The 24,107-nt window shown below is 37.2% G+C and overlaps 1 protein-coding gene and 1 pseudogene across 2 annotated transcripts; both read left to right on the top strand.

Annotated features, from left to right (window-relative positions):
• The first annotated feature begins 4,150 nt into the window (after window positions 1–4,150).
• LOC143632461 (dammarenediol II synthase-like) lies at window positions 4,151–11,774 on the top strand (annotated as a pseudogene). Its single transcript, XR_013153520.1, has 14 exons — window positions 4,151–4,383; window positions 4,980–5,168; window positions 6,095–6,184; window positions 6,273–6,467; window positions 6,579–6,663; window positions 7,304–7,470; window positions 7,900–8,088; window positions 8,981–9,337; window positions 9,415–9,565; window positions 9,638–9,684; window positions 9,763–9,906; window positions 10,169–10,427; window positions 11,350–11,433; window positions 11,509–11,774. The product of XR_013153520.1 is annotated as a dammarenediol II synthase-like (transcript).
• A 1,674-nt stretch (window positions 11,775–13,448) lies between these two features.
• Window positions 13,449–17,670, top strand: LOC143632448 (hydroxyproline O-galactosyltransferase GALT2-like). Its single transcript, XM_077100967.1, has 7 exons — window positions 13,449–14,383; window positions 15,544–15,776; window positions 15,855–16,145; window positions 16,235–16,363; window positions 16,448–16,621; window positions 17,122–17,229; window positions 17,316–17,670. Exons 1-7 carry the CDS (start codon window positions 13,549–13,551, stop codon window positions 17,520–17,522), a joined length of 1,977 nt encoding a protein of 658 aa, XP_076957082.1. The 5' UTR covers window positions 13,449–13,548; the 3' UTR covers window positions 17,523–17,670.
• The last annotated feature ends 6,437 nt before the right edge of the window (window positions 17,671–24,107 follow it).

Raw genomic sequence — 24,107 nt, forward strand, 5'->3', positions numbered from 1 at the left:
GGTCTCACGGAACAATATGAAACCATTAGCACCATCCTGCAAAATACCAAACCCCTACCCTCCTTCTTTGAAATCAGGTCTCAATTATGCATGCATGAAACAACCAAAGCTAACCAAGCCATGCACCATGCCTCCCAAGCCGCCACAGCCCTCCACACTCACACTCAAACTCGCTCTCCCTCACCATCTCCTGACAACCCTTCAGCCCGAACCAGCCCGGACTTCTCCCGTGGTCGTGGCAGATCTCGGGGACGAGGCCGCGGCCGGTCCTCGCACTCTCAAGCCAACCGCTCCCGTAGCGCGCAACCTCACCAAAACCAACACCAACACCCTTACATCATCTTCCCCAACAACTGGGCCACTAACCAATGGTCCTCTTTCCTTCACCACCCCGGAAACCCGACCACCAATAGCCAAACACCCTGCCCCTACCCTTCCACACCACGCCCACACAACTCCCCGGGTATTCTAGGACCGGCCCCTGCTCAGGCTCACTTGGCCTCCTACCGACCATCCCCCACGGACATCGCGCAGGCTCTATATACACTGTCTTTGAATCAACAAGGTGATCCGATTGGTTTCATGGACACCGGCGCTACCGGGCATATGCAACAGTCAGGTAATCTTTCCCCGTCTATTTTTAATCCTTGCACTAATAAATCTATTATAGTTGGTAATGGCATGAGCATTCCGGTACTTGGACAAGGCAATCAAACCTTACCCCCACCTTACCCACCTTTCAAACTCAATAATGTCCTCTATTCACCCAACCTGATTAAAAATCTCATATCCGTTCGTCGCTTTACAACGGACAATTTCGTTTCTATTGAATTTGACCCGTTTGGTTTTGTTGTGAAGGATCTGAAGACGCAAGCACCTATCCTACGATGCAATAGCTCGGGCGACCTATATCCCCTCACCGCCAACTTTACCAAGTTTTTGCACTCCCCCACAGCTCTCACGGCTACAACCCAAGACCGTTGGCATCAACGCCTTGGACACCCGGGCGACAACTTATTGCACTCGTTGAAGTCGTCTTCATTTATTAATTTTAGCAAAACAAACAATGCACTTTGTCAATCTTGTGTTTTTGGCAAAAGTGTCAAACTTCCTTTTTATGATTCTCTTAATAAATCTTGTTTGCCATTTGACATTATCCATAGTGATTTGTGGACTTCACCGGTTATGAGTACCGGTGGACATCGATATTATATATTATTTTTAGACGATCACACCGATTTTCTATGGACCTACCCCCTCCCCCATAAATCCGATGTGTATGCTACCTTCACAAATTTTCACAACATGATTACCACTCAATTTGAACGTAAGCTAAAACAATTTCAATGTGACAATGGCACTGAATATACTAACAACAATTTCATGACCTTTTGTCGCATAAATGGCTTACAATTTCGTTTCTCTTGCCCACATACGTCATCTCAAAATGGTAAAGCGGAACGCAAAATCCGCACCATTAATAATATGATCCGTACCCTTTTGGCCCAAGCATCTCTTCCCCCATCCTTTTGGCATCACGCCCTTGAAACCGCAACCTATCTTATTAACATCCTTCCCAAGAAAACTCACAAATTCCTCTCTCCCACCACCCTCCTCTATAATGTCTCACCCACATACGACCACCTTCGTGTGTTCGGGTGCTTATGCTACCCCATTCTTCCTCCCACCACCTCCCACAAACTTACTAACCGCTCCCAACCTTGTGTATTCCTCGGCTACCCATTGAACCACCGCGGGTATAAATGCTTCGATCTCAACACCAACAAAATGTTAATATCTCGCCATGTTTATTTTGAGGAATCCATATATCCTTTCTCTATTCAAAAACCAACCTCACCTCCCGACTACACCTTCCTAACACCACCTCTACACCCCTCATTCTGGTCTCACATTATTCCTCCCTCTCCTGCGGACAATTCACCAGGCCAACCGCATACCGGACCCTCCCCCGGCCCACCTATTCGTCTCCAATCTGAAAGCCAATCTTCAACCCCAACAACCAGCCCACCTGCTTCTGGCCCACCCCCAGCCAGCCCACCTGCTTCTGGCCCACCAACAGCCACCTCTTCCCTACCTATACAACCGAACCCACCTATCTCTCCTACCATACCCCCAGCCCCGCCGGCCCCCACCCGCACCATGCGCACACGTGCCATGGATGGCATCTCTAAACCAAAACAGGTTCTTAACCTCCACACAGATACTATCGCCCCCCTTCCCAAATCCCCGACAACTGCCTTGTCCATACCAGAATGGCACAATGCCATGAAAACTGAGTTTAGTGCACTGCTTAAAAATGAGACTTGGGAATTGGTTCCTCGGCATCCAGGCATGAATATAATACGTAGTATGTGGTTGTTTAAACACAAGTTTCGGTCAGATGGCACTTTGGAGAGGTACAAAGCACGGCTGGTGTGCGATGGTCGTGGTCAACAGGTTGGGGTCGATTGTGGTGAAACGTTCAGTCCCGTGGTTAAACCATCCACCATTCGGACCGTCCTTACTATAGCACTTTCTAACTCTTGGCCAATTCATCAGTTGGACGTAACTAATGCCTTTCTTCACGGGAACCTGCAAGAAACAATCTTTATGTATCAACCAATGGGGTTCCGCCACCGGGATTATCCAGATCATGTCTGTCGTCTGAAGAAGTCTCTCTACGGACTTAAACAAGCTCCCCGAGCTTGGTACCAGCGGTTCACTGACTTCGTTCTTCAACAAGGGTTCACTCAATGCAAATCAGACAATTCCTTATTTTTATACCGCCACGGCCGTAACATTGCTTATCTACTCATATATGTGGATGATATAATCCTCACCACCTCATCTCACTCACTTCGCCAGCAGCTAATGTCCATCCTTGCAGGGGAATTCGCCATGAAGGACTTAGGTCCTTTATCTCATTTTTTGGGCATTTCCGTCACACGACAGGGTGACGGTTTATTTTTATCCCAACAAGAATATGCTAAAGATATTATCCATCGTGCCGGCATGGATTCTTGCAAGCCTTCCACAACACCCGTTGACACCCACAGCAAACTGAGCAGTGAATCTGGGCCCTTACTTGATAATCCTACTAATTATAGAAGTCTAGCCGGTGCATTGCAATATCTCACCTTCACCAGACCAGACCTCACCTATGCTGTTCAACAGATTTGCATACATATGCACTCTCCTCGGGTTTCTCACTGGAACGCTTTAAAACGCATCATTCGGTATCTTCAAGGCACCTCCGAGTTTGGACTTCATCTCTCCTCCACTTCATCTCTATATCTTCGAGCATATACCGACGCTGACTGGGCTGGGTGTCCCGACACCCGTCGATCTACCTCCGGATACTGTGTCTATTTGCGCGACAACTTGATCTCCTGGTCCTCTAAACGTCAGTCAACCATCTCTCGCTCCAGTGCTGAGGCTGAGTATCGTGGACTTGCTAATGTCGTGGCCGAATTATGTTGGCTTCGGAATCTACTTCTTGAACTTCATCGGCCCCTATCCAAAGCATCGATTGTGTATTGTGATAACCTAAGTGCCATCTACCTTTCCGGAAACCCGGTTCAACATCAACGAACCAAGCACATTGAGCTGGATATTCACTTTGTCCGTGAGCATGTTCAAAAGGGCCTAGTTCGAGTTATTCATGTCCCTTCCAGAAACCAAGTGGCTGACATCTTCACCAAAGGACTACCTCGGACTCTTTTCGAAGATTTTCGCTCCAGTCTAAGCATTCGCCCTCCTCCCGCTTCGACTGCGGGGGTGTAATAGATAATATTGTTTATAGTATAGATTGGTATAATTGATTTGTTAATATCTCCATCCATAATACTAGGAGATGTTTATGGTATAGATTAGTATGATTGATTTGATGATATCTCCATCTATGATAGGAGATTTGTTTTGTATCTATATATTCAATGGAATGAGAATAAGGAGGCAAGCATTCATTTACCAAATAACTTACACTATCCAATATATTTTTATAATTTAAGTAATAATCACTTTAGTTTTAAAGGAGTAAACTCCCCCACTATGACCCTAGTTTGTTACACCAAATGAAAATAAAGGAAAACAAACAAACCCTATAAAACACCAGAAACACATCCTCATTCCTATTGCATGATACAACATATCTCTTTGGGCCATCAATTAACAAAAAGAAAAATGTGGAAGTTGAAGATAGCCGAAGGTAACGATCCTTACTTGATTACCACCAACAACTTTGTTGGTCGTCAATTTTGGGAGTTCGACCCAGATGCTGGAACTCCAGAAGAACGACAAGAAGTAGAAAACGCACGCCAAAATTTCCTAGAACGAAAAAAGGAGGGTTTTCAAACATCCGGTGATTTACTTATGCGGATACAGGTAAAATTGATCACTCAAATATCCTCGTATGTGATGGTTAATAAAGGAGAGTTCTGGTTCTTTTTTCAAAACAGATTATGTATTTATGTGATTATGATACTCTCAAATGCACGTAATCACTTGTTTCAGGTCTTCAAATTAATAAGGTCTCAATTTTCTTCTTATACTTGGTTAACTATTTATTTGTATTGCTATCTTAGAAACTCGTGTGGTCACGTGAGTTGAATAAAGAAAATATTTAATTTGCTATATAAAGATTTAAGAATTATAAAACGATATTGATATACTACGTTTAATTACTATAAATATGAACGGGTGATTTAAGAGAAGCGGGAAAAAATCAGGATCACAGAACTTTAATACGTGACGCAAGCAGTTTCTTATAAATTATAATCAGGTATAAATAAGCTACTAATCATCTATGCATATATACCCTGAGAGGGTTCAAGAGAAAACCACAAAGTTACAAGAAAACCATTATTATTTTGTTGTTGATTATTGTTGTTGTTGTTAATTGTTGCTCGGACACATATATTTAGCGACAAAAGGAAGTATCCTTTTACATTATGTTTAATAATGTGGATTACCTGGTGTAGTTGATCAGGGAGAACGGAATAGATGTACTGAGTATACCACCCGCGAGGTTAAAAGAGGACGAGAACGTGGATTATGAAGCCGTGACAACGACAACGAGAAAAGCTGTTCGGCTAATTCGTGCAATCCAAGCAAAAGATGGTCACTGGGCTACTGAACATGCTGGCCCTTTGTTCTTCACTCCTCCACTTGTAAGTTAAAATAATTCATTATGTCACTAAAACGTGTAATGTTCGATTTGGTGTAAAGATATGGAAACCATTTGAGCCTAATGTCTCATTTGATGTCGCTTATGAAAATCTTACGACTAGTTATATATGGTAAGAATTAACACCAAGAATCATAAAGTGTTAGGGTCAAAACCGAGCCGTTCAATATTATTTTGTAATATCAAGGTCCTCAATATCAATCAATATTGTTCGTTTTGAACATAAGCAACTCCGTTTTTGGTTGTTGAGCGGAGGCTTTCCACGAGGTCATATGTAATTAATTGCTTCCACTAAAGTGAGTTGACTCTGAATTTCTCCCCTCATCAACAGCCATTTCGCCCAAAACACTTTGGTGGTATATAAGGCGGGATATTTCTTATGAGTTGTATCTCTCCTGTGCATGACTGATTGATATAGGGTTTTCCTAGAATGTTACATATTCTTTTCAAGATTTTTGATACATGTTTGAGCACACTCAAATGACAAATCGTTAAACCACTAAGTTTACAATTTAAGGGTGTTTGCCATCCGGTTCAACCGTTTTTTGCAAAATTTTTAGTCTAACCATTTAATTACCGTTTTGGAAAGGAAAACTGAACTGGGCGGGTTAGTTAGCTCAGCTTTGGCGGTTTAACAATTCGGTTTAATTTGGCAATTTAGCGGGCTTTAGACAAAAAAAAAAGAAAATTAAAAATGTATAAGGATTGTTAAATAACTCTGTATTTCAAAAATAAAATGATAAATAATAATTGTTAAACACTTGGTTGAGTTTATACGGCTGGTTTCAATTTTCAAACGACATAATAAACCGTATAATTTTTATACCGGCCAACCTAGTTGGTTTGGTTTTGTTTGGGCGGTCTAGTCGGTTTCAACAAGTTATTAACAACACTTACGTACATGTGCAGATTATTATCTGCTACATAAGTGGAGTCATAGATACACATTTAACAAAGGAGCACAAAAAAGAGATGAAACGTTTTATCTACAATCATCAAGTAAGAAACCATACTTCATATAATACTTACATGCATTTTCTATAATTTTGCGTAGATGATCGGCGTTGGTGATATTGATCGATGCTAGGGTGAAGATGGAGGGTGGGGATTTCATATTGAAGGGCATAGCACCATGTTTGTGACCGTGTTGAGCTACGTAGCCCTGCGACTACTCGGTGAAGAAAATGATTATGCAAATGTGGCACTCACTCGAGCCAGGAAGTGGATACTCGACCATGGTGGTGCGACTTACCTACCCTCTTGGGGCAAACTTTATCTCTCGGTAACATACTAGGCACCCATTTCACCTATATAGGCTCTTCGTTATGTATATATAATTAATTATTTGATTGAACCAATTGCGAATTCGAATGCTTATAATTAACGTGTGTAGGTACTTGGTGTGTATGAATGGGAAGGATGCAACCCGGTTCCACCAGAATTTTGGATTTTCCCAGAAGCTCTACCCTTTCATCCAGGTACACATTGCATGAGTAACGAAGACTGGAACTCGGTTTGTCGCTAACTTTGTGACTTGTTGTAATCAGTCACACATATATATGTGTAAAATTAAATAAATATCAAAAATGAAAATGAAGATGAAAACGATTGCAAATTGTAAAAGGAATACAATAAAAGTGGCAGTCGGCGATATATTTTCCCAGGGAACGCTTAAGCCAAACTCTAAAGCCAATGTGGGTCTGGTTAAGACAACATAGTCTGGCCAAAGTGGGGCATTGGGGCTCTCCAAATTTGGAGAGTGCGATAGTCTAAATACAAAAAAGTCGTCGTTCTAAAAAAATGAAAGCGGTAGAAAATATTTCTAATTGGTCATGAATGTTTTTGTAAATAAATAAAAAGAGATCTTGAATACGCGATAAATATTTAAAAAAATAATTAACTAATTAATAAAAGTAAAAACGGTCCCTGGTGGTTACGATCACATATATAAAGACAGGTTTTCAGTCGCTAAATTTAGAGTAACGGTTGACGAGATATGCCACAGTCATAGTGTCGGTCACAAAATGCAGTTAGCGACTAATTTATAGTCACAAATGCTCAATGGCCTGAGCCAAATTAGTTTAGTTGATCTCATCTCTTTTCTTGACCGTGTTATAGCTAAAATGTGGTGCTATTGTCGAACGGTCTACATGCCGGTGTCATACTTATATGGAAGAAAATTTCATGGCCCGATCACCAATCTTGTTCTTCAACTACGCCAAGAGATTTATCCCATGCCATACAACGAGATAAACTGGAATAAACAACGCCGTAGATGTTGCAAGGTTGTTAAATGGTCATTTTCTAAGCATGTTATTTTTAAAACTCGAGCTCGATTTTTGGGTAGTTTTCAAACTCAAACTCGACTTGTGTATTATTTATTATTTATTATTTATGTTATATAAATTTTAATTATTTGTATACGTACTTTTAAATAAAACTTTTATATATAACATTATATATATGATTTTTAAAATTTTTTTCACGGTCTTGTATAAAACAATTATTAGATAAATACCTAAAACATACTAAAAAAATATATAACTAATAGGCGCACGTGTAGGTTCGTGAGATAATTCGAGCTCAGGCTTGCAGTTTAAGTCCACCCTGAGTCAAGCTTTTAACAAGTCGATATCAAATAACTCAAGAACGACTATACTATAAAAAGTGTTCTATGTTGTCACAAATGTGTTTGTGATTTTCTTTTATTACAGGAGGATTTGTATTACCCTCATTCAATAGTCCAAGATTTGTTATGGGATGGTCTTCATTATTTGAGTGAACCGCTTTTCAAGTACTGGCCTTTTACCAAACTAAGAGAAAGAGCCCTCAAAAGGACGATCGAGTTGACGCGTTACAATGCAGAAGAGAGCCGGTACATTACCATGGCAAGCATCGAAAAGGTGAGCTACTAGTACTAGTATGTGTCGAGATAATGAATAGGGATCAGTGCTTATAGTATTGTGGTAGACAAAACCGTCGCAAAGCTGTCACAACTTTCTAGTTAATGTTTGACCGTATATAGATGATTTTAGTCTTTTACTACTAATGCCTATGGTTGACCTTGTATTGACCTCATTTAGTGAAGTTTATGTACGGTTGACTAAACAGACTGGATTTGATTTTGATATTTATCGACAGATAAATGACAGTAAAAAATCGTCACAAATCTCTGTTGCAGATTTATGACGATTAGAGTGAAAAGATTCGTCGCAAAATTTGCGACAATTTGCGTCTCGATGCACCACATGGAAAAATTTTTCGCAAATTGCCACAGAACTATGGGTGTTCGTTATGTGCTTTAAAATCAGATAAACCGAACCAAAATCAATCAAAGCCACAACGAATTATAAGTTTCGTTTTTGGTTAGGTTTTAAACTGAAACGGAATTAGTGATTCGGTTATTGGTTTCACAAAATTTGAATTTTTATTCAACCTGAATGACAAAAATGGTAATCATTTTAGCTCAATAAATTATATTTTTATCCCAACTCAACCCAATAATAAATAACTAAAAAAAATTAAAAAGTTTTAAAAAGGTAAAAAGGTTATTCGGTTAAAACTGATCGAATTCAAATTCGATTTTCATTTTGGATCTACCTGAATCCTGTTCGGTTCGGTTTTCTGCTTTGACCGAATAAAACAAAAACCTAACTGATGGACACGCCTTACCCGAAATTTGCATTTGTAAATTTCCTAAGATATGGGATGGCCTATTTGTCGCAAAACCGTCAGAGAATTAATCAACAATAATTTGTGCTCGATTATGAACCCGCCTTCCTTTTATGGAAATAGGGATTCCAAATGATGTGTTGGTGGGCCGAGAACCCCAACGGGGATGAGTTTAAGCATCACCTAGCTCGAGTCCCCGATTACTTATGGCTAGCAGAAGACGGAATGAAGTCCCAAACATTCGGTAGCCAGTTATGGATCACCGCATTTGCAACTCAAGCAATTTTCGGAAGTAACATGCCTGATGAATACGGCGATTCCCTTAAAAAAGCACATTTCTATCTCAAAGAATCACAAGTTAGGCAAAACCCGACCGGTGATTTCAGTAAAATGTGCCGACAGTTTAGCAAAGGGGCATGGACATTTTCGGATCAAGATCATGGTTGGCCCGTCTCAGATTGCACTGGGGAGGCACTCAAAGTGATCATTTAACCTTGTTTTATGTTCATTTTTCGTATTTTGGAGATAATATTGTTTTGATGGTAAACATATTGCAGTGCTTATTGTTGCTATCTGAAATGCCTGAGGGGCGAAAAGTTTGATACGTGGCGGTTATATGATGCGGTCGATTTTCTACTTTATGTACAAAGCCCGACAAACGGAGGTTTCGCGGTTTGGGAACCACCAATCCCACAACCATATTTACAGGTACATGAACTTCACTGTTAAAGGCTTCTGATATGTTAGTATATAAAACATTTTTTGTGTTCTTACATGTAGATGTTGAATCCTTCGGAAATGTTCGCTGACATTGTCGTCGAACGAGAGTAAAGTTTCTTTACGAATCGTTAAATTTAACGAACTTTTGTAGATCCTTAATTTTTTTTTTCGGGTGATCAAATCAGGCATGTTGAGTGCACAACCTCTGTGATGCAAGCTCTCATAGCATTCAAACGGTTGCACCCCGGGTATAGAGAGAAAGAAATAGATAATTCGGTCGCGAAAGCAGTGCGTTATCTAGAGAACACCCAATGGAAAGAGGGTTCGTGGTAATGTTATGAACTATACATAATCAGTTTTAAATAGAGAATCTCATAAACCATAAAAATCATTTATACGCATAAATAAGAAACACTGAGAAAAAGAAACACAGGCCGTTATGTTGTCATACGACCGTCTTATTTATCACAGTATATGCATATCAACACATAAAGTGTTTATACAGTTCTCGCAGTTGTCTATTTATTTAATGAGGATGCCTCTTTTTCACTTCACGTATAGATGTATCTAAAAACTTTCTAACATCTATAGGTATGGCTATTGGGGGATATGTTTCATATATGGTACATTTTTTTCGCTAGGAGGCTTAGAATCAGCTGGAAAAACATATAGCAATTGTCAAGCGGTTCGTAAAGGGGTAAAGTTTTTACTTTCAACCCGAAATGAAGAAGGTGGCTGGGGCGAGAGCTACAAATCGTGTCCTAGTGAAGTATACACACCGTTAGCTGGAAATCGAACTAACATAGTGCAAACGTCGTGGGCTATGCTCGGTCTCATGTCAGCCGGACAGGTTTGCTAGCTTTCTCTAGTCACGACCACAAGTTAGCTAAAACACACATGTTATTTTCACTTACGCAGAAGTATGCGTTGTACATTGCGTTGTATACTACAAGTCTACAATGTGGTTAGGACAAATGAAGCAAAGGGAGATCATATTCTTTTAAATGTTACAAGTGCAAATAAGCTAACAAAAATTCACACCAGGGGTTTTAAAAATGTGTCATGTGTTCACGGGTTAGACCGATATAAACCCGAAGATCATGTCAGACACCTTGTTTAACACGAATAGTAGTTGTTTAACCAAAGACTTTAATCTTGTTTTAGTTTCTTTTTTTTTTTCTATTATGTTTTTATTTTTTTGCTTCTTGACACTCCTAAAAAAAAGGTTTGTTGGATTTTAATAATCTCAACTAAAGGCTATTGGACAATAATAATCTCAATTGAGTTTATCGTCACTGGTTGTTCCAAATAAAAAAAAATTGGCTCTTAGTGATCCCCTAAATTTAACGGTTTTAACTTTTTATTATAATTTCAAACTGATTTTTAGTGTTTTTTATTGAAAGGTGGATACGAGTTATATGATGTATAACTTAACTCGAAACGATGTTATAATTTTAGTTATGGTATAAAACACATACGAAAAAAACTATGAAAGCACAACCAATCACGAGAACACAATGTGTTTAGCTAAACATGTTCCTAGGTGTCTATATTCAACTTAAAGCTGACCCAAACCTATTTGTGCTAAACCTAAACCCATAATTGGTTTATTGGTTCATGTCGTGTCATGATTTCACACCCAAATTATACAATTCACTGGGCAACGAAAGAAAACATAATTTATGTGAACTACATATTTGTTGTGGTGAGTGAGGGGTTATCGCGTACATGACTTGTAAGCAACTAACATTCGGTTTTGGGCTAATGACTAGGCTGAAAGAGACTCGGCGTCATTGCACAAAGCGGCTAAGATCTTGATTAACGCACAGATGGATAATGGAGATTTTCCCCAAGAGGTAGCTTTACTTCGAATATATGGGCATCGAAACACTTGGCTAATCACTCTATTAACAAATTAAACAATTTTGCAGAACATGACTGGAGCCTCGATGAGGAACTGCATGCTACATTATCCGTTATATAGGAATATCTTCCCATTATTGGCACTTTCTGAATATCGCAAGCGTTTTTGGGTTAAGTAACAATACACGCTAGAAATTGCATGCTTGGGTCAAACCCGAATACCTCATGTTGCTTTAGTTACTGTCAAGTCGAAGAATATACCTCATGAAAATAACTTCTGAATAATTAGTTAAGTTGCCTTACAGTTTTATTGATTTTTTTAATAGCAAAATCTCACTTTCATATTACACTTGCAAGGATTTAAACTCATAACCTCACATTTATGAGGACCAACCAATATAATTAACTTAGTTCCCACATAAAACAACCATACCCATACGGAGTAGAAACCTCATCCATAACAAAGTTATTAGTAGTGTCTGAGATTCTAGGATTTGGGCGAATCATATCTCGGATAGAGTTTGTAAGACCCGCATCTCTATAAAAAGTATACTTATATAAAAACATAGAGACTGTACATAAAGAGCAAATAAAAATAAGCATTGAAATAACATTAGTAAGCGACAAACAACAAACATATGACAGGATAGAAAAGTATACCTAGTAACAAATAAAAATTGAAAGGAAGTGAAGACAAGAATGTATCATGCAAAAGCCACCGGCCCCAAGAGAAGACAACACTATGAAAAATGGTACGATCCTCTAAAAGTTCTTAGTTTTAATCCTACGTCTTTATGAAATTTATCATCAACCATCTGGAAGCCTAACAAAGTACATAAACCATATTTATATAAATTTAATTCTTTACATATAAGCGCAATGTGTAAGATTTTGATTTTACATCATAAGTTATTTTTACATTCTTACGAAAAAATAAAACAAATAAGAATGAGAAATAATATATTTGGCTACGGTCTTCCTTTCACAATTAACAAAAATAAAACAAACGAGATATCGACCAAACTCAATAAGAATCAAATACAAACAGTTTATAATAAGCATATCTATAATTAGAGTAATTACCATAACTCTACATTTTTTTTACTATAGTAGTTGTTATTACTTTACTTCATTTTTTGTAACGTTATTATTTTAATTCAGAACTGAAATAACAATTATTCTAGTTATTTATATGTTTAATAATGGTTACTTAACAATAGGGCTGTAAACGAACCGAACGAACGCGAACAAGGCCTTGTTCATGTTCGTTTGCTAAGGAAATAACGTGTTCACGAACGCTAATCGGATGAGATTTTATCTTCGTGTTCATTTGTTAAGAAAATAAATGTGTTCACGAAAACAAACGAACACAAATAAAATTGGCGGAGTTTAGAAGATTAACACTGTATAATATCGACGTATTCATCAACGTTAGAACATGGTTTCCTATTTTATGTTAGAGGTTATAAAGTAAATAATTTAAAACACTTAGATAAAATAAATAATTATACAAAAAACTTTCATGAACAGCATATACAAATGAACATGAACAAATTAACGAACATTCACAAACATAATTGAATGAACGAGGGTTTTGTTCATGTTCGTTTGTTTAACTAATCAAACAAAATTTTTGTTCATATTCGTTCATTTATTAAACGAGCAAACATAAAAGAACTTCTCGTCAAACGATTCACGAAGCTAATCGTTTAGTTCGTTTACAACCCTACTTAACAAGTATAAATTAACAAAAGGTCCATGTTAGAATTTTAATATCTAAATGATTATATTCTTTACACAAGGAAGGTTGCTCCACCTGCCCTAAATTCACATTCACATTCACATTCACATTCACATTCACATTCTCATTCACATTCATTCTCACCTTTATTTATCACGCTTACTCCAATCCCAGGTGTCGATCCATTTCATTTCTTCGCATTCGATTGCAGGCAGGTAATCATCACCTTCATCTTCGTCAAATTAGGGCACGCCGATTCTGTCCGTTAATATTCATTTCAACTAGTCAACTGAACTTAGGTCATGATAATGATATAGTCTGCAAATTAGGGCTCAATGTGTTCGATATTGTTATCAGTTGATTGAGAATGAAGCGCTCAAGGAGTGAAGTTTTCGGTCTACGCAAGGTGAAAGTTAAACTGCCGCATATTCTCTTAGCTTTAGCTGCATTGTATCTAGTTTTTGTTTGCTTTGAATTCCCTGCGTATTTCGACACACCGAGTACTAGTTCTGATAATGATGAACCAGTAGGTAAGTTTCAGTTAGAAGTCAGTAAACCGTCGTTGCGGTCTGCGTATCATGATGAGATTAGTGAAGTATTAGAAAATGATAATGATGGTGATGGTTTACCGCCTATTGATATTAGATATGGAAGGTTAACTGGTAATATTTTGAGGCAGAGGCATAGGGTTAGGGTTATGACAGGGTTGGAGAGAATGGCGGATGAAGCGTGGAGTCTAGGGTTAAAGGCGTGGGAAGAGGTTCGTGATTATAATGAGAAGGACACCGTGTTGTCTTCTATACTTGAAGGGAAGCAAGAACAGTGTCCGCCGTGGGTGTCGATCAGTGGTGAAGAGTTGACGAAAGGGGATAGGATTATGTTTCTTCCGTGTGGTCTTGCTGCAGGGTCATCTGTTACCGTGGTGGGGACGCCTCGGTTTGCTCATGATGAGTATGTTCCTCAGCTTGCGAAGACAAAAGCGGGGAATCCTGTGGTTTTGGTTTCACAGTTTAAGGTTGAGTTGCAGGGGCTGAAGTCTGTGGTTGCAGAGGATCCACCAAAGATTTTGCATTTGAATCCTAGGTTGAGAGGTGATTGGAGCCATCAACCGGTTATTGAACACAACACGTGTTATAGGATGCAATGGGGTGCAGCTCAGAGGTGTGATGGTTTGCCATCAAAAGGCGATGATGACATGCTTGGTAAGCTTATTGCTATAGTTTATAAATTGATTAAAGAAACTGTAATGCATCAGGATTATTGGCATGTGTACTATGCTTTATTTTCTCATTATATATGCATTTTTTTTTGCCAAGTTAGTTATTTTGCATTTGATTGTTTGAGTTAAAAGTTATGAAGATTTTATAGGTTTAGCTAAACAGGCAATGCTGAAACTTTTCTGATTTCTGTGACCAAGATGCATAGTTGCCAAAAAGTAGAGTGCTAGGATTAAAATTATATACCTGCTATCTTATTTTAGTGAATGAATTAGAGGATACATTGTACATACTGCAAAACTGTCATTCTTTGTTTCACAAGTTTCTGAAGTTTCCTCTTAAAGTATATTGCATTCTAAGACTTCTTGTTAATTAAGGTTTATCTTATAGTTATAGTTTATAGGTAGTAGATTGCTTTTGATAATAATGTTTTGGAAAAACAAGAGTAGGGGTTTACATGAGCCTGAGCTCTGTTAACTTATGAGAACTGAAGCTCGTTTAACTTACAAGATCTCGGGTTCTATTCTGAAGCTCTAGCTTGGTTTGTGAGTATTTTTTCAAGCTCGAGCTCGGCTTGTTTATTATTTATAAATTAACTTGTATACAATTATAATTAATTTTTTGCATATTTTTTATTACTTTAGTATATAGCATAAAATATATTATTCTATTATTTTTATCATAATTTTATACATAATGGTAGTTGGTATATAAATGATAGGCTCGCGTGCCAGCTCAAGTTTGATAACTGAAGCTCTGCGGCTCTGCCTTGGGACTGTTTATTAAACAAAATTCTTTTTTGGCTCGAGCTCGGGCTTGAGCTAGTTTAATGGCTCGGTTCGAGTTTTTATCGGGTTGATCTCAAGTTTGCTCGCAAACGGCCTGGCTGGTTTACACCCTAAACAAAAGTTACTTTATTTAGGGCATCACGTCAGACATGAGTTTCTTCAATCTCATTTTTTCATAGTTTTAGTCGATCTATTAGTTGTTAGAATGACCTTTCAGACACTTACATATGAGGCTGAATGACATGAGATCTTTTTGCTTCATAGCCCAAAACTTTCATGCCCTAGTTTGATATCAGCAGGTTCATTTTTACTGGGATCGTATTATTATCTTGTTATCTAATGTACCATATTTGCCAGTTGATGGATTTCCTAGATGTGAAAAATGGATGCGTAACGATGTTGTCGATTCAAAAGAATCACGAACATCATCATGGTTCAAACGATTCATAGGACGGGCCCAGAAACCAGAAGTGACATGGCCATTTCCTTTTGTGGAGGGCAAACTGTTCGTGTTGACCATACGTGCTGGCGTGGATGGATACCATATAAATGTTGGAGGCCGCCACGTCACCTCTTTCCCGTATCATACAGTATGTCACTCGTTTAGTTAGCCAATTGATGTATCATACACCATATTTTCTTTAAAGTATTATATATCTTTGATATAGGGTTATACACTTGAAGATGCAACGGGACTAGCAATTAAAGGGGATGTAGATGTGCACTCGGTTTTTGCCACGTCACTCCCGCCTTCTCATCCGAGCTTCTCGCCACAAAGGGTAATAGAAATGTCAGAAAAGTGGAAAGCTAAACCTTTGCCACGTCATCCCATACGGGTTTTTGTTGGGATTTTGTCGGCTACAAATCACTTTGCTGAGCGTATGGCTATTAGGAAAACATGGATGCAATCTTCAGCGATTAAGTCCTCAGATGTAGTCGTTCGCTTTTTTGTTGCACTGGTATGAAATTATTAATATCTGATTTATTGTTATTATTATTTGTTTTGTTTTCTTTTTGGTTTTTCTGAAAGTAAATATTTAAAATGCAGTCTCCAAGGAAGGAGCAAAATGCAGTTTTGAAAAAGGAAGCTGCTTACTTTGGTGATATTGTTGTATTAACATTTATGGACCATTATGAGCTTGTGGTGCTTAAAACTATAGCCATCTGCAAATACGCGGTGATTATTATGTACCTTTTCTTCTAATTTCTAAATTGGCCTTAATGATTAGTTTATTTACCATCCAACCACTTGCAAATGCAGGTTCAAAATGTGAGTGCTTCATATGTGATGAAATGCGATGATGATACTTTTGCGAGGGTGGATACTATTTTGAAAGAACTCGATAAGTTGCCACAACATCAGTCCGTTTATATGGGGAATCTTAATCTCTTTCATAGGCCTCTCAGACATGGCAAATGGGCTGTTAGTTTTGAGGTACCGTAACGTTCAATCACGATTTTTTTAGAGAAAAAACAATCGACTCTTTTCTTCTTTTTTTGGCAACCATTAGGGTGTAAAATGACCTGAGCCTAAACTTGACTAAAAGCTTGAGGTCGGTTCGTAAGTAGTTTTTCAAGCCTGGGCTTGGCTCGGGCTCATCTCGTTTATTATTTATTAATTAATTAATTTATATGCATTAATAATTATTTTTTGATATACTTTCATTATAATTTTTAAATATAACATGATATCTATTATTTTGAGCTCGGGCTCGTTTGTTAAGCAAGCTTATCTTAAGGCTAGGGCTCGAGCTCATTTAAGCGCTCAATTCGAGCTTTTAGCGAACCAATCTTGAGTAGCTAACGACGGCTTTGTTCGTTTACACCCCTAGACAATGGTTAGTTCTAAATATTGCAATAAAAATCAAGTGAAATGGTATAAATAATTTCACTTTTGCTTAATTTGAACCGGGGTTTTGCATATAAATATTGCAGGAATGGCCCGAATTGGTATATCCACCTTACGCAAACGGACCGGGCTATATAATTTCCAGTGACATTGCCAGATTCATCGTATCCCGACACACAAAAAGAAATCTCAGGGTCCATTACACATCCTTCTGTCTAAACACCTTTATTTATTTTTTAAGCTTCAATCCGTCTGACCTGTTTTCTTGACCTGTTTGCAGATATTCAAAATGGAGGATGTGAGCATGGGGATGTGGGTCGAGCAGTTCAACAAGACGAGCCCGGTTCAATACTCTCACCATGTTAAGTTCTGTCAATACGGGTGTATTGCTAATTATTACACCGCACATTATCAATCACCAAGACAAATGGTTTGTTTATGGGATAATTTAGCAAGAGGACGGCCTAGTTGCTGTAACTTTAGATGAAAAAAATGTTGGCCGTTGATGTGTGCTGGATTGGGTTTTCGATTCATGTGCCGTGATTTTGTTGTGAAAACTTATGTAGAATGGACTTGTGGATTATTATTGGCATGGTCATGAAGATGAACCATCTTTGGGCCAGTGGGTTTTGAGTATGTGCATGATTCTTTTCGGTTATTGTTATGTTAAGTAGCTCGTGGCTCACTTGTAGGGGCTCGTATAAATCAGCGTGTTAGAAACTTTAGGGTAGTGTTTGGTATGAAAGAATGGAGGGTGGAATGAAATAAATTATTTCAATGGAGTGAATTAAAACATATTTGGTTGTTATGTTGTAATGGAATGAGTTATCCCTTAAGGAATGAAACTTCTTTCAATTATAGGATTTTCATTCTTTTAAGAAGTTTTTTTTTTTTCATTCCTTTAAAGAGTGAAAATGACCCAATAATAATAATAATAATTATTATTACTATTATTATTATATTATAATTATTGTTATATTGTAAATATTATTATTATTATTGATTTGTATATTATAATATAACTATTACTAGTTTTAGAGCATGTGTTACACATATGATAATTCAAATTATAACATTATAAGTAAAAAAACTAATTGCATAGCGTATATAAAAAAAATGTATTACATCTATGCTTATATCTATACAATGCGTACATAAATTGATTTTATTTATATCACAAAATGATTTTTTTTAATTGAACTTGATAAAAAAAATGTCCGTGCAAAAACGTACCGGAGAATGTTTCTTTCTATTGAAAAATTCATTCTTGGTGCCATATATGTATAATTGAAAGACTTTTGGTATGAACCAATTTCGAAAATAAAGCTTCTTATACGATAGTAGTTCTAACCACTCAGCGTAATACAAAAGGAGCGTGACCTTTATTGATATATTTATCAATTACCACTCATCAAAAGAAAATAGAACATTAAATTGTAACAATGAATGTTCTTCAAGAGTTATGTTTTTCTGAGCTACACCATGAAAAAGATTTTGATAAGTTTCAGAGGGCTTCTCGACTTTGTCATAATGACAACATAAAAAATAACATGTTAACCCATTAAATTTTGTGAATATTCATTTGAGCATAGTTTTGCATGACATGCTTCCCATACAACGTTCTGATCACCATTGAAGGAAAAATTAATGTTATAAATATTTCAAGTTTGATAAAAGGTAGAAGCATTGATAGGCATGGGGGTGGCACGTTGAAAGTGTTCGTAATCTTTTCTTATATTTTAATAGTTGAGGGAAAATAGTCAATTTGTCAAATCTCGAACTTTTTGATTATTTCAAAAAATGCCCTTAAAAATAAATTTGAAACCCAAATCATATTTAAACTTCTAACTTTCATACTTTTGACATTTTAAAATCAACGCTTTGAACTCATTACAAATAAAATCAACACTTTGAACCCGTAACAAATTTGACGATAAATATATTTTGTATTCTCAAACTTTTAAAAATACTCAAAATTTTCATTTTTAACTCGTTACAAATTTTAACCTAAATGCAGTTAACTTGTACCAACCAATCTATTTACCAATGTTTGACCCATAAAATCAAATTTAAGTTCCAAAAAAACCCGAAACAATTTTCATTTGAGAAAAAATGATTTGTTGTTGATTTTTGAAATTCACCAGGTATTTTGAAATATATGGTAAAATAATATGTTAATATTTATATTTATAAAAATATATAGATATTATATAAATATAGTGTAAAAGGAAAGTAAATCATTATTGATTTATTACATATATTAGGGTATATTAGTTTTAGATGGAAAAAATTATGAGAATTAACCAAAACATGAAAAGTGTTCACATTTATTTTACTTTATTTATGTTATTATATCATATATTATTATTATATTATATATTATTTATTTATATTTATATCTTAGATAAAACATATAGGCGGCTCTTCATACGCTTGTATATTGATTATGGGTTCACCGCCGACCACTTCAATCCTTAGGTTTCAGGCTACATCAATTTCACTCATTGCAACCGTTACAGCTTACAACCGTTCGTTCATTATATGTTATTCTCAAACATCAATTTTAGGGTTGGAGATAAGTCGGCATCAATATTCCGTTGTTCTCTATCAAAAGCAATCCTCTCTCTAAATTGAAGATAACAAATCCACGGGTAATTTATAAATCGGTAATCGTTTTGAATCATTGTCTGTTGTTTTGATGTATGAAGTGATTCCAGCAGTGCAACGGTTAAAGTGGTGGTCTTCTTGGTCGCTAACGAAATGGTGGTCGGTTGGAATTTTCAATGACGATGATTCACTTAGCTAATTGTGCAGGTTCAAACTCAGGGCCTTCTATATCACTGTAAGTCCTCTTCGCGTCTGCTATGTAATTTGTATTGTATTCATTGAATTTGTTTTGATACTTATGACTGCAAATACCCGTGGCCACCATAGTCTCCCACGGGCGGAAGGAAACTGGGAAGTAATTGATATTGTTTATCTATATCTATATCTATATTACATATAAAACATTTTAGATTGACAAAATAGTAATTTAAGGATTTTAGTGGAGACGCTGTTATATTAAATGTTTGGCCGGACTTAGTTAGCCTCCCGTTTCTGGTGCAATAAATTCGTCGGTGCAATCAATTGATCGGTTAATGTGAATTCAGTAAATAAGAAAAGAGTCCAGATGCACAGGGATCTCGCTCAGTTGCTTGTACTGTACGCCCCGATTCGAGTATGTATGTCTAATTGCCCCCAATTTAATTGATAGTTTCTATTGTTTTATCTGATTTTCGTATAAATTGAATTCCTTATTATTATTATTATTATTATTGATATTTTGTCATGTTGAACATGCAATTAGTGAAGATAAGATAGTTGTTGCATCTGAGTTGATTGAGATATACCATCAACTTATTTTTTGCCATCAAAAGAACTCTGATGTCCATATCACATGATCTTACATTATTACAGCAAGCCGACTCTTTTTTTTCAAGATTTTGCTGAAACTACTCTGAAAGTGGCATCTTGCTTTTGTAGCTGCTAGCTTATTTCATTCAAATGAATAGTCATCAAACCATATAGTTCTAACTTCTATTGTATGTTTCAGATTAGTTATTGATAGAGAAAATGGCAGACGAAAGAGGTGTTTGGTTACTAATCCGCAGCTACAACCCTATTCTTTTGATTTGAACAGCGGTGTAAGGTGGTGCGAGTTTGGTTTGACCAGATCTGATGTTCGTAAGACGATCGGTTTGTTTTTTCTGATGTACTCAAAAACCAAGCTGGTTAGACCCTTGAAGATGTTTTTGATGCACTGAAAAACAAACCGTTGACTTGGTGTTGACTACTTATCCGAGTAAATCGGTCCGCAAATCTCTATTTCAAAATCATGGAAGGTGTGATCTACCCTTAAGGCTGTAATCTTGTAATATGTAATTATGTATAGCATCTGTTTTTATAATTTATTTATTTATTTATTTTCAAATTAGTCAACTTCAAAATTGACCCTTTTAACTTTTTAGGAAGCGAAACTATATAGCACAGTTATATGTTGACGGAAATATGATGATAAACAGGAACTCAATTAGTAAGTCTTCTGATTCAAAACCAAGTTAGATTGTGTTTGATATTATGTTTATGAATTGTGTTTATGATGTCTTGTAGATTCAAATTGAGGGTTCGCTCGAGTTTCTTGATCAGCTCCCACAACTCGACACTCTGGTAATTCCAAATACGTGGTTTGTAACTTTGTATAATCTGCTATCATGCCATCTATGTCTATATCTTTGGTGTTATACTGTAAACTTGTTTTGTTAGTTTCCTTTTTTCATGAAATATGCAGGTGGTTTTTTATACATGGAGTCGCGATTGGAGCAAAATCACTGAATCCTTCCATACAGGTTTGGGCCATTTGGCTGTTCAGCCAAAAGGTGCAGATGATGCTGCACAATCTGAAGCGTCATGTACAATATTAACCTTGGCTCAAACCGACACCATTGCAGTTAATCAGTAATATTTTTATTCTTTTGAGATGACATTAGGTATAAATTTTGTTCCAATTCGTTTGTTAGGTGCTATAGTACCTGCATTGTGCAGCCACGCACAACTGTACGCATAATAAAAAGTTTTTATGTTGATTTAACTTACATGAATAGGTTAGAAATCAATTGTTTTACTTTACTTTGGTGTGTTTACTATGATTTCAGGGGTGTATGTTAGTTTTATGTAGGTTTATGATGTTTTATCGTTAGTGCCTTACTATTGAACTGGATGTGTGAATATGATATGAGTTAAAATGGGGTGAAGATTGTAGCTTGGCGTGGCAGCATCGGATGATGGAAAGTTCCCACTATATATTAAAAATAGATTATATAAATAATAGGTTTGTTAAGGCTCGCGATTCGGCTCGACTTTGATAACTGAAGCTCGGGCTCAGGCTATTATTTTAAGTTTTAAGACCCGAGCTCGGGTCGAGGCTCGTTTAAGCTCAGCGTGTTCGACCTTTTCCACAAGCTGATCTCGACTAGCTCGCGAGCGGCTTGGCTTGTTTGCACCCCCACTACCAAGTTTTCTACATAATGCCATATTTCTGTTGTCCTTATACCTGTTAGAGATTTAACATAACCTGAATCGACCCATTAGAGATGAAACATATACATACTCGGTGCTTTTAAATTTTATGTTTGTTTTTTTATCAACGTTATTCTTAACATTGTGTCTGCATTTATGTTCAAATTATTAAAAATCGAACTGCCCCCGCTGCTAAGTGAACCAGTTGATAACCTCACAAACAATCTTGATAGAATTTTTCCGCTGTGTATTTCTTAAAAGATTTACTTTGGCCAAAATTTTCACATTGAATTTTGTATGAATTGATATGTGATCTTGATATCATGCGCAGAAAATTTATGTACTTACAAATTAACTACATTGTACTATCAAAAGCGTATGATAATTATTATCATGATTTGGTTCTTTCAATTTTTAAAGGGTGCTTCTATAAAAACTTTGGAAGCTAGCCTTGATGAACATGTTACTGCTGCTATGGATCTATCTTGAAGCATATTTGGTAACTTAATTTCCACGTTTTTGCACACTTAGCTTTTAAAGTTCTAAGCAAAAAATTGATATCATTCTTCCAACTTTATTCAGGTTGTTATTGATGATGTAGCAAACCCGCCTTTTAGTCATTTAGATAAACCTATTAGCCTAAATGCAGCTGATGGTGGGATAGAGGTCAGCATAATTATTGATAGGTATGCACTGATCAGATTTGTATTAATTATTGATTCAACAAATGGGGTGGTATAGTAAACAGGGAAACGGGTCAGTTCCGGATATGCACCTGCGGATCAATTTGGAACCGTGAAACCCGCTAAACCCACTCGGTGCTATAATTAGGCGGAAGTCTGAAACAAAACCCTGAGTAATCAGCAAATCTCTCTTCATCAGTAATCAATCCATCACCAATATCCTAATTCTTCTTTGCATAATATAATATTTGAATGGTGAGCAGATTCTCTATCTCAGGTTCATGTATATAATTCTACTCTCCTAATTCTTTTGTACGTTGCAATCATGATTTGGAAATATGATGAACTTATTATATATTTTAATTGAGTGATTGATTGTATGATGAATATTTTGGTACGGCTAATTCGGTCAATTAGATTCAAATAGAGATGAATTTAGCGTTTGGAATGTTGCTCTCAGTCTTGATTACTGCAGTTTCAAAAGTCAAAACAAACCTGTGAAACCCGACAGACCAACCCGTTTGTATATGCTACGGTTCCGGGTTTGAATATGCATCCAAATGGTTCCGGTTCCAACAGGTTCTGGTCTGGGTACGACCCGTTGCACACCCCTAGATGTTCTGTATTTTAGTTATGACTAATGACGAGTTAAAATATATAATCCTAAACATATTTTAATTATTTATAACATAACAAAATTTTGATGAATTTATACTCTATAGCTTATACAGAAGTTGACTTGTGAAGAGGTAGGACCCAGCAGAGCCCAGTTGGACCCGCAAGACTCACCTCAAACAAGGACGTCTGCGCAGAAACCAACTGGATCCGCAGGACCAACCATGCTCAGAGACGTGACGTCCTTACGCGCAGTACGCAAGCTGGTCCCGCAGGAAATGCCTCCCAATGGTGAAGGACTCCGCCTGTCCCCGCAGCCTCGGATACAAGCCATTAGGGAAGGCCACCCGCGCAGCAAGGCTACACGCACAAGGCACTTAGCTCTCAATCGTTCAGTGTCACCTGAAGGAATGAGCGAAGCCGGGAACAATCCCGCACAAGGGCGGGAGGGGGAATACTCCCGCCCAAATAAGCCAGTCCGTACGATACGGGAAGATCTTCTGTACTGTACCTGACGAGGTATGGGAAAAAGATCTGACTAAAGATACGATAGCTTATAGACAACAGTATGGCGAGCAGCATGCCCCTACACTGTATGTCACTATTAGCCGCTGCCTACTCACCAACTCTTGTCATACCACGTGCGTAGCTGGCAGTTGGTGGAAAAGGAATAGTATACAGCAGGCCTGGTCGCTATCAGCCGCTACCTACCCACC

This window comes from Bidens hawaiensis, unplaced genomic scaffold, assembly GCF_021521415.1.
Source record: "Bidens hawaiensis isolate Kalapana, Puna unplaced genomic scaffold, B.hawaiensis_p1.1 tig00006390_1, whole genome shotgun sequence".
NCBI lineage: Eukaryota > Viridiplantae > Streptophyta > Magnoliopsida > Asterales > Asteraceae > Bidens > Bidens hawaiensis.